This window comes from Apis cerana, linkage group LG5, assembly GCF_029169275.1.
Source record: "Apis cerana isolate GH-2021 linkage group LG5, AcerK_1.0, whole genome shotgun sequence".
Taxonomy (NCBI): Eukaryota; Metazoa; Arthropoda; class Insecta; order Hymenoptera; family Apidae; genus Apis; species Apis cerana.
In genome coordinates, this window is record NC_083856.1 from 5413132 (window position 1) to 5424462 (window position 11331).

At 37.1% G+C, this 11331-nt stretch overlaps 2 protein-coding genes across 2 annotated transcripts in view; one reads left to right on the forward strand and one right to left on the reverse strand.

The window, feature by feature from the left end:
* The window catches only part of LOC107996541 (delta(14)-sterol reductase TM7SF2), a 47075-nt gene extending 38330 nt beyond the window's left edge, over positions 1-8745 (reverse strand). The window contains exon 1 of the mRNA XM_062074615.1: positions 8605-8745. The gene's annotated coding sequence lies outside the window, so the exon portion shown is untranslated. The remainder of the gene's footprint in view (positions 1-8604) is intronic.
* The window catches only part of LOC107996539 (monocarboxylate transporter 12-B-like), a 46333-nt gene that overhangs the window by 17862 nt on the left and 17140 nt on the right, over positions 1-11331 (forward strand). The window contains exons 9-13 of the mRNA XM_017054625.3: positions 218-440; positions 670-909; positions 1141-1266; positions 1358-9695; positions 9775-10241. Of these exons, the coding sequence (XP_016910114.2) occupies positions 218-440; positions 670-909; positions 1141-1266; positions 1358-1512 (744 nt within the window). The 3' untranslated portion in view covers positions 1513-9695; positions 9775-10241. The remainder of the gene's footprint in view (positions 1-217; positions 441-669; positions 910-1140; positions 1267-1357; positions 9696-9774; positions 10242-11331) is intronic.

Consider the following 11331-nt stretch of genomic DNA (forward strand, 5'->3'; position numbering starts at 1 on the left):
TCAAACTCTGGCAAGAAGCGAAAGAGGCGAGCGTAAGATAAATATTTTAAATTCCGGAAAGCAGTTTCTTTTCCACGAATAATAAAAGATCCGGATATTTGAATAATGAAACATCGAAACACGGAAATTTTTAAAAAATCGAAACTTTGATCGGATCTTTAATTTAGATAAATTTTCTAATATTCAAAGTAGATAAGTTTCGAAACGATCTGTGCAGCAATCGTCCGTTGGCTACCACATGTCCGTCACGCGTTTACCGACTGCAACGGATGTCGCCGAGCAAGAAAGCGGAAGTTGCTACATTTGTCCAGAGAGCGTACGTCGAATTCTTACTACTATGCTCGATATAAGCCTTCTCAAGAGCCCTTCTTTCTTGATCCTGGCCATCTCTGGTGGGCTCACGATGATGGGTTTCTATACACCCTTCATGTACGTTCCAGGTATCGTATCGAACCGTTAAATCACGTTTCTTTCCTATCACTAAAAATTTCCAAGAAAAATAAAAAATATTTCTTCCATCTTTCGGAGTAGTTAAAACGCGTCCGAAGAAAGAAAAGAAAGAAAGAAAAATCGCAATGTTCCATTTTTAAAATAAACCAAGTGCCAAATGGGAAAAAGAAAAAGTGGAAAAAGAAGAAACAAGTAACACCGGTCGATTCTTTTGTACAGATCGAGCCCAATTGGCAGGCATCAAGGCCTCTACTGCTATGTTCCTCGTATCTGTGATTGGTATCGGCAATACCATTGGTCGTGTAGTGTGCGGATTGGCCAGCAGTTTGCCAGGAGTTAACGCTTTGGTCGTCAACAATATATTCATCAGCGCTGGTGGCCTTTTGACCATTTTCTCCGGGCTGTCGCTCAGCCAGAGCTTCCAGTTCTTTTACGCTGCTGGGTTTGGCATTAGTATATGTAAGCATAGATAGACCGGTTTACTATTTTAACATGTTCCAATTCGATACATGCGATCGATTAGAATCACATTCCTCTCCTACCTTTAAAAATTACTTCTTACAATATCTAAAAATCGAATTCAGAAGAGAGAAAGATTACAAATGTTTCTATTTTTAATCCAAATGTCAAAAGGTAAAAATGAAACGTGGAAATTAACTTTCAAAACCGATGACGATTACTTTCTTCCAGCTGTCTTCGCCTCTCTGCGATCGATTCTCGTGGTGGATCTTTTGGGGTTGGAGAAACTAACCAACGCTTTCGGACTGCTTCTTCTGTTTCAAGGTGTGGCAGCCGCCATTGGCGCGCCTCTCGCAGGTGATTAAAAAGATATTGATCCCATCGTCAACAGGGTTTAATTGTTTAATTAATCATCGTTATTCATTGCACGGACCGTTTATTCGTTCAGGTATCTTCATGGACGCAACCGGGAGCTACGATGCCTCGTTCTATCTATCCGGCAGTTTGATCCTTCTCTCGGCCGTGATCTGTTATCCCTTGAAGAGGGTCAATCTATGGGAGACGAAGAAGAACGCCGACAAGATCAGCGACGATCCGTCCTAGTCCTAGATCGACATCCAACACCAAACAGAACGCCGTAGACTGAAGTCTATCACGTATTCTCGTTGTCGGTCGCCGTGTGTGTTTGTACATACTTACTACATAATTTATAACACGAATCGGTGATTAATTCGAGCCGATATTGACGTAATCATCAGCAGAGGGGTTCCGTTTTCGCGTTTTATCTTGGAATTTATATCGAGATTAAACAGGACACGTTCAGGGAAATCATCCATCAAAAATCACAGAGCGAATCAAGCTGAAGCCTTCGTAAAGAGAGGGCCATTTCACATCATCAAATCGAATTCCTTTCCAAAAATTAATCATTCTCCTGTTTAATCGTGGCGAAATTATCCTGTTTTGGGTCTACCGTAAATATTTTGGGCGAGTGCAATAGACTTCGTGGACCCGCGAAAGGGGAGGAAGGGATACCGTCCAGATTTTTCATTTGATTCGAAGTTAGTTTTATGGGAACGCGGATTTGACACATCCCGGGTCAAGCTTTGCATTTTCATGAAACGATCCTTTCATATTATACGAGCACCACGTCCTACGATTCATCGTCGTTTCGCCGACGTGTCTCGCGACGAATGGTCATAGGAGTTTTTTTTAGATCCTTCGATGATAAATATCGTTACGCGGAGATTTTTTTGTTATCGTGACGTTTCCTAAGTTCACTCGTTGGGACGATTAATCTCTCTCAAATTTAATTTGAAACGAGATTCTCGAATGTAAGAAAGAAGATTATGAGATCTTCAAGTTTACATTTTATCTCGAAATCGATCTATTTTTGCTAGGATTTTACATATACGAACTGCCATAACGTACAGTTATGTTGGTTGCGCGTTACAGAGACGATCATATTCCTTTATCCGTTTTAAACTCGAGGAGTTTGTATCTCTTGAAGGCATTATGCGTACATTGTCGATGAATCGATCGATTAGTCTTCCATTTTCGGAATCTATCTTGTAAAATACGTTTCACAAGCGACGCGCCAAGGCGTATGCACTTGCATAAACGAGTAATCTCGATAGATCGTGCATTTCTAGCATCGATTAATTATTAAACCGACATTTCGGTGGCGTGGACCGGAACGTTTGGCCGATCCTTAGGTGTAAAGGACTTGCTCAAAAATGAAATCCGTTCCTACTGTTCCTAATTAATTATACTAGTATTGTTTCTTCTTGTTCTTTCGTTTGTTTTTTGTTTCCTTTAGAATCGTTTAATTTTTTAAATTTAACTTGTTATTTTTTTAATTTAATTGAAAAGCCGATTGTGAACACGGGTAAAAAGATATAAATATTCTTACGTTATATTCGTGAAGTCGTTAAACAAAAAATAAACGAGGATTTTTATTAAAATTCAATACGAAAATATTAAAATTAAACCAAAGTTATTAATTGGGTTAGATAGAAAGATCGAAATGAATCTACGAGCATGTCGTAACAGGTGGAAAATATTTCAAAAAAATTCAGAGAATTGAAATCAACGTAATAAAATAAAGATGTAATCCAGTTTTAATACAGGACTCTCCATCCCGGAGGAGAGATATCCACTTGTTACGATACACATCCCATTTTAATTTTAGGGAGCACGAACGAAAAATCGATACTGGTCAGAGTACGACAGTAATATCAATGATCTGAACCGAACGCAAGTTTTAAATTTCGATATTAAAAAAAAAAAAAACAAAAATATGAAAAGAGAAAAAATCAAATTAGATGGAATATTTTCCACGTAAGCTCGAATATTATGCACGATATCGAAAGATTCATCTTGAATAAAAACGTTAGTTATCAAATATAGAATATCATAATAGAACTAGAATCGTGTTTAGACAGAAAAGAATTTCAAATAGAATAAATAAGTTCGTTTTACATATATAGATCCTTGATGGCGTGCTCCCCACGTGGCATACGCTTCGTGCTCCTGAATGATAGCCAAGGAACATTGTTACACAAATATGTAAATTTATTAAATACTATTAGATTATGAGAGAAAAAGACGGTGAAACTTGAATTCATATGCCTCTTGTTCTGCCACTCCTACCCGTTCCCATGACTTATATAGTTACGACGTAATATTACTTGCAAACGTTATAAATTATTTATCAACGAATTGTAAATACGATGTGATACGATCACATTGAAACTCTTATCGTCACAAATATTCTATGCTTGATTTTCTTGTCTTTTATTGTTAATTACAAACTGGAAATATGGGATAAAATTTATCACTTTTCACGTTGGTTTTATTGCGCCTGATCAATGCGTTTGAAACTATTCGTTAACGGATCCTGGAATCGCCTTTTTCTAGACAGATATCACGCGTATTATCTCGTTTTAACGATTCCAAGGATGAGGATGACGTTGTTATTTCGAGTTCTCGTTTTACGATCCAGATTCAGCGATTATGAATCGTTTCGAACGGATGGATGGGCCTTTTCCTGTCATTTTGAGGGATATTGAAGATCGTAACGATCGTCTTTTTTTTCACGGAACGTTTCATCTTCCTTATTTTCCCTTCCGAGTCTTTATTTTATTCGTTTTTTATTAGTTTTCATTTTAAAAGCATTTAGAATACGTCGATTCTTTCGAGATTCTTTTCTTTCTAACAACGAACTCGATAATGTGAATCGTTGTACATGATAATAACATTTTAAATTCGTCCTCTTTTCGTCTCATTCTTCTTTTTCATTTAAAAAACATTTAAGAAACATCCTTCGAGTAATTTTGAAAATTATAATCAACGAGATTCTCCTTTAAATTATACATACTTTTAAAAAAAAATTTGCAACAACCAAGTGCATAATACAATCTTAAAATTGTAACCTCTCGTATATCTCGAAATTGCAATAGATACGTTAAAAGCAGGGCAAGCCGTCTTAAGGTAAAATTTATGCCGCTAACAGTCTAGTTTCCTATGCAGATCGATATCACTCGCATCAGTGCGTGTTAGGATAATGAAGCTGCAGTGATACCATTCGCCGAAACGTCGAAACCATTTTCCACGGATAATTCATCCTCACCAACACGAGCCGTGTTTCCTAATCTTCCAACAAATCAACCAAATCGAAAATTACTTGCTTGCTTGATTTCCGTCGAGGATCAAATCGTTCCCTTCGCAACTCCTCTTCATTCTCATCTTCCGGGACGGGGTCCTCCGAGACGAGGATTCTCGTTTTCGAAATTTGGTGTCACGGTGTCGCAGCTCGTCGAGATAAGTTCAAAGAAGAAGGTCACGGAGGGAGACGTGTGTTTAACGAACGGCAATAATTTATGCCTGGGCACGAGTGCAAAAAAGCTCGTTGCGCTCCCCACGGCGACTTGGGAGGCAATGAGCGAAGTCATAAATACCGGAAAGGATGGCAATTCGCTTTTACGGCCGGGTTGCAACCCTCCCAATTGCTTTTTTCCGAACGCTATTCCACTCGGCGAGATGATTGAAAAAAATGCGCCGCATCCCTCTTTAAAACGAGGAATCCGCGCGGATTTCCGGCGAATCGTGGCTAGTTGGTCCTCGAGACGTATCCCGATTGGCTGCCTCCAGGATCTCTCCTTCGCGAGATAAAATTGGCCCAAGTTCGCGAGTGTGCATCTTTTACGCGCCTTTTTTTTTTTACGGACAAATTCGGATGAAATTCGATCGAGCCGATCCTCCCTCCTTGTCGTGGCTGGGAGGAAAGGCAACGATCCAGGTGAGAGAGGTGGTATTGCCCTCGAGAAGTCGATTAAGAATTCGTCTGCCCTCCGAGTGACCCTCTTTTTTCAAGCGTCCATTGAAGGGGGTTAAAAAAAATCAGTTCTTACCGTGGATAGGACGCTCGATATTCGTTTTCTCCAGTCTCTCCAGATTAACGAACCGATCTTATTTTTCGAAATAAAATTCCCTCTCAAACTGGACGAAATTGATATTTTTCATCGATATACTTTCGAATAATGTAACGCCGAATCCCAATCTCTATATACAACAACCCTTTCTTCAACGAGAGCCAATTACCCAACCTCTTTATCCGAAAGAGTAAACCGCACTTTAAACCATCCCCGAACTATCTTTCTCGCCTATTCAACCGGTCCCTTTTATGTCCATGGAATCGTCCTCTCGCCTTCCTATCCCACTCTGCAGAAGAAATTGAAGGACAACCACGGGAGAATGAATAAAGAATAAAGGAGCGAAAAAGAAAGGGTAAAAAGTAGATAGAAGTATCAAGTGATGGAGGAGGAAGGTAGTGAGAGAACGCGAGGAAGGCAAGGGTGAAACGCGTTGAAGAAACGAGGGTCGACTTTCACGGCGGTGTGTCTCGAAGGCAGAGCGGGGTCTCTGCTTCCGACTGCAGATACATTGCGACATGGAACTAGGGGTTAGTGTAGGGGGGTTTCGTGGTGGCGCGAGAGGGGCGAAGGGACCGGCGACGAGGGTGGTGGGTCGCTCGGGGCTCGAAAGGGGGATGAAATGCGCCGCGACGCGCTGCGGCGAAGCCAGACGGAGACGGACTTAGTTTCTGCTCCGCATCCGCAGCATCCTCCCTCTCCATTCCCCTCTCTCTCCCAACCTTCCTTTCTTCGCATCCTCTTCCTTCATTCTTTCTCTCCTTCCACCCGAAACGACTTTTACTCCGGTCCCTCCTCCTCCTCCTCCTCCCTTCTTCCTTCTCTTCTTCCGGCTCTAGCGTGTTTCCCTTTTCCACGCGCCCGGTGTTTCGCTCTCTTTCCATCCCCCTGTCTCCGTCTCTCTCCGTTTCACCCCCCGCGACTCAAACCACCGCGGTCCAGTCGAGTGTTGGCCCGTGTACCGAACGGTTCACCTCGTGGCTCGTTCGTTTCGCACCGACAGCTGCGTGACGCTCAAATCGTTCGTTCGGCTGTTAAGGATCTATTGCCATTGCCGGCTTCCTCCGCGTTGCTCGGGATCGAAAGGATCGACGGGGATGACGAGGTTCTATCCGACTGGTTGGTGGCAGGCAACGCGACCAGTGTAAAAGCCAGCGACCGGGATCCACGTGGTGTTGACGTGAAAGGTAGAAGGGATACTTTCACCGGTAAAGGGTGGAATGGGATTCGAAGGTGCATTGCTATTGGATGCCTTGATACGAGTTTCATGTTCGAATCACATTTGTTCGTAACGTGTGTGTGTATGTGTATGTGTGCGTGTCATGTGTGTGTGTGAGAGAGAGAAAGAGAGAATATTGAAGATGGTATTCTTGAAGGATTTATACATGATATAGTGTTTAGAATGAGAAAGAAAGTTTGCACAAAATTATAATTTGATTATTGTTTGCGTTGATATGTATGTTTTTTTGAAATTTTATACGCATATTGAACGGGATGATTTACAATTTTTTCCAAACTTTCGTAAAATATATTGCTGCACGTGATTGGAAAATAAATGTTGGATATTCGTTTCTTTAGCGATATACTCGAATAGATATGATCGAATAAAATATTTTATTCTTTTATTATTTTCAATGTTTTTATTCCGAAAGTCGATGTACAAAATATTTTTTTCATTTTTAAAATATCAATTTTCGCAATTCGAAAAAGTTATATTCTCTCTAATTATCTGAAAGAAATAAATAGACCTAATTTATGCTGTTTCTAACAAGAGAAGAAGCATCTCATCTTATTAGACTCTAGTCTCTTCAAGCTTTTCACCCCAATATGTAAAACACGAAGAAAGAAACAAGAAGAAACTCTATGACCGAAGAAACACTCATCGCGAACTCATTCTTCCTACTAACGAAATTCTTTTTTCCATTTCTTTTATTCTTTTTCTGAGACGCGCTATGTAACAAGCTACCGCATGCTCAGTTTTTAAGAGGACCGGAAGTAGTTCTTTCGTACCCTTTTAACATATTACAAATACACTTAACGTTGCTTAATCTTCTTTGTATTCTGATCAGATGCGATCAAAATCGTGTGTAGTTTGATTGAAATCAAAGATTGAAAATGAGCTATTGGCGTCCACGTGTCACGAATTCGAAATTGCAATAAATCAGTTTGACCAACTTCAACACACTGTATGCGTTTATTTCACGCAATATCAGATTTGAATTATATTTACGATATTAAAAAAATTCGTTTATCATATTTTTCAGCGATTAAATGTTGATCTTTGATTTTGAGCAATTTTTAAATATATGAGCGATAGTCATGAGCGCGCGAATCATCTTTCGATAGAGTATCAAATATAGAATGTTTAAAAAAAGTTTATCGCGTTTAAAAATTAGAAAACGAGAAATATTTTCTTGCTTTTAGTTAATTGAAATAAAATTGAATTTATTCACATTTGTTTTCATAATAATTATGAATATCGATATGAAAGATATATTTATATCTATAAAATATGCATGATTTAATGAAAGATTGATCAAATCTTCGGATATCGGATCTGAATGAACTAAATTGCTTGATTTCCTTTACACAAAAGAATTCAATTACAGTCTTTTCAAATACAACGACTATTCGATAATAACCGGTCCTGATCTCGGCTCTATGTTCCTAACCTTTTTTTCTTTTCGCCAACATTAATCAAATTAAAATTCCCGCTCGCGATCGGTGAATAGTTTTTAAGCCATATAAACCAGTTTAGCGTACTTTTCTTGATTTTTAATTTCCTTTTTCTTGAATTTAATTTAATTTAACATGGAGAATTAATGTTTATCGATTTTCCATTATGGAATATATCGAAAGTGTAAATAATGTTCTATAATAGATATTATATATCTTAAAATTGATAAGTCCAATTTTTATATCCTATAATTTTGTTCATCATTTAAAAAAACACGGTATTTCAGTGAATAGTTGTTATAATTGATACGAATAATAAATATAAATTATGTTCAGCCATATTATCATAACGGACTAGTACATGTTTGTTATGGCTTCATTTATATCGCGAACACTTCTAAATTAGAAAATAATTAACCTCTTGTCAGAATTTCTGATAAAATTCGTATTCGTTTCTTAACATTTATGATAGGTTCATTAATTTTTTATTTTAACTTTATTTCCTTTAATACACAATGAAAAGATATTCAAAAGACGAGAATTAAAACAAAGAACGCATCGTTTGTCACTTGAAATTCATCATTCATACCTGATGTGTTAACCGACGAGAGACCATTGTGCAGTTTGCAGGCTCGTATAAAATAGAATGCTGCATTAACGTTCAGCCAAGCGTGTCCCAAGAGTGCTCAGTTAATGGGTTAATTCTTCCAAATCTAAAAGGACCCAGTATTCGTAGTAGTAACAGCACAATTAATACACTTTTCGATTATTAACGCCATTAATTTTCATCTCGTTTTATCACACTGCGCGCGTTTATCAAAATGGCGGCGAAACCAGATCTCGAATTAGAAAAGCGCGGTAAAATTACCACAAACTATACTGTATATATATATATATGCGTGCTTTTCAGGAATATCAACATCGATAAAGTCGTGAAATCGGCTCGAGGGTACTGGTACGAAGAAGAGGCACTCAATTCAAGCACTAGTTACATATATTGTGCTAATATAAAAACGGCACTGGCAACTTAATGCGATTGTTTCCATTTTCGATAATCACGTGAATCGATTTTCACCATGACTGTATAATTTTTATTATTCGTAATTTATTTGATACTTATTACCGATTATTTTTATAAATGAAAAATATTATTATGATGCGGTCGTAAAACTGGTAATTGTCATATTTCCGAATCTTTCGCGAAAATTTAACACGAAAACGCAATAACTTATTACACGTAAGACTAACTCTTATTTTTCGCAAAATATGTGATACACTTGATCGACGATCATTAGTATATTTGTTAATTTCTATTAAACTGGTGGCGCCTCCTTTGAGTATATTGAAAGAAGTTCAGAATTTCATGAAATAGTAAAAAGGGGGCGTGATGTGGAAAATTTTAGAATCGCTAATAATCTATAATCTATAAGTTCGATATTCGGAGGTCGTGTGATCACTAAACTTAGCGTATTGGTGCTTACCCAAAGGAAGAACGAACGTGATTTGTGATTGTGTGTAAGGATTTAGGCATTTTTATCATGATGTTGTACAATGTTTTACAAGCAAACGTAAATAAATTATGTGTATCCATCACCATGAAACATTTTATTTCTATATCGATGTAATGTTCGATGCAACATGCCATTTTTCCCGCGCTTTCGAAGTGAATAGAATCGCCATGTTTGTACAACTAAAAATAAATGACCGGGAAACGTGAAGTATCATTCCTTACTTGTATCTCTCTGTATGTTTTTTGTAGAAGGTGAAATCGCAGTGATAGAAGGAAAATCAGAAAAGGAAGAAGTCAGTTATTTCGGTGCTAATTAAGTGACGACGTTCACACGTACACGTGTACATATACAACAATCAGGAATAGTGTCTAATTGGCACGAAAACAACACAGTCAGCCTTAATTAGTTAATTTGCGAAGAGGCTCAACATCCAATGCATCGCGACACGCTCGATTATTACAGGATGCAGTTACTTCTGGTCATCTCAGGATAATCATCCTATCATTTGGCTATTCCCCGAAATCGGGCCAAATCTGGTGAACGAAGGACTACAATACCGCCTTAACGATAATTCGAACAACTTTTCTTCTCTTCTATGACAAGTTCCTACAGTACGTGACCAAATTTGCGACTATGACTAGCGGACAAAGGAATAAGTCCGTAGTACATCCGGAACAGCGGTATGCGTACATGCCCTGTCCTCTTTACGACACTGGTGAGTGATTTTTATTCTGTTTAGAATGCATGCATGTGTGTACATTACACATAAATCTATATTTTTCTGTTCAATAACATTTAAAGATTTTAGATAGATTGTAATTTATATATTATTCATCATTTTTTAAATTTATAATCAATATAATCACTGACATGTTTATTCAAAAATTGACATGGTATTCAAAAATTTATTGTTCTTTTAAGATCAATTAAGTAGGAAACTTCGTAGTTTGAATTCATTTTTTACGTTGAAAAATGAGTAAGAATATATATTGACAATATATATTGAAAAAGAGGATCTTTAGTTTTTTTCCATATCGTTCTCATAGATTTCTTATGATTCTAGTTACTTGTTATTGAATGCAAAGGGAAAGATCACATATTTTATAAGATTTCTCTGTCGATTCCTAAAAGTTGCCAGTTAGAATTCGTAATAAAGGAAATTGGGTTTCTATAACGGCCGAATAAAGTTTCAGGTAGAATCGAACACTTCGACTGGTGGCTTTATTACGAGAGATTTCAGTTACTTTGTATCTAAATATCATTCAATTTAACAAAAATCGACTATTAGATAAGTTTCTTCTCGAGTTTTTAAAGAAGCGTTTATTGTGGCAAAAATGATCATTGGATCTTTTACGTGCAAGAAGTGAAAAAAGAAAGGATAAGAAAATAATAGAAGATCGAAAAAAATTAACAAAAAAGAAAAGTTGCGTTTTTATATATTATATGTATCGTTATAATCACTAAACGATTCAACCTATCTGAATGGAAAAGAATTTAAATTTTATTTTCAAATAATATAATTTTTACAAGAAAAAAAACGAGAAACTTATGAAATATGGAAAATTTCCTATTATAATATTATTCAGAAAATAGATATTCATAAAATTTATTCATTCAAGAATGATATTTTATTCCCTGATAGTCGTGTCATTGATGTAATTTATGACCCCGCATAAATTAAACGATTATGAACGCGGATTATTATTTTCATCAATATTTATTAAATCGTTGTATTGCATTTTAAAGTGTACTTTTGTACGCACGATTCATTTGAATAACAAAACTACGAAGTTTCTAATTAAGCG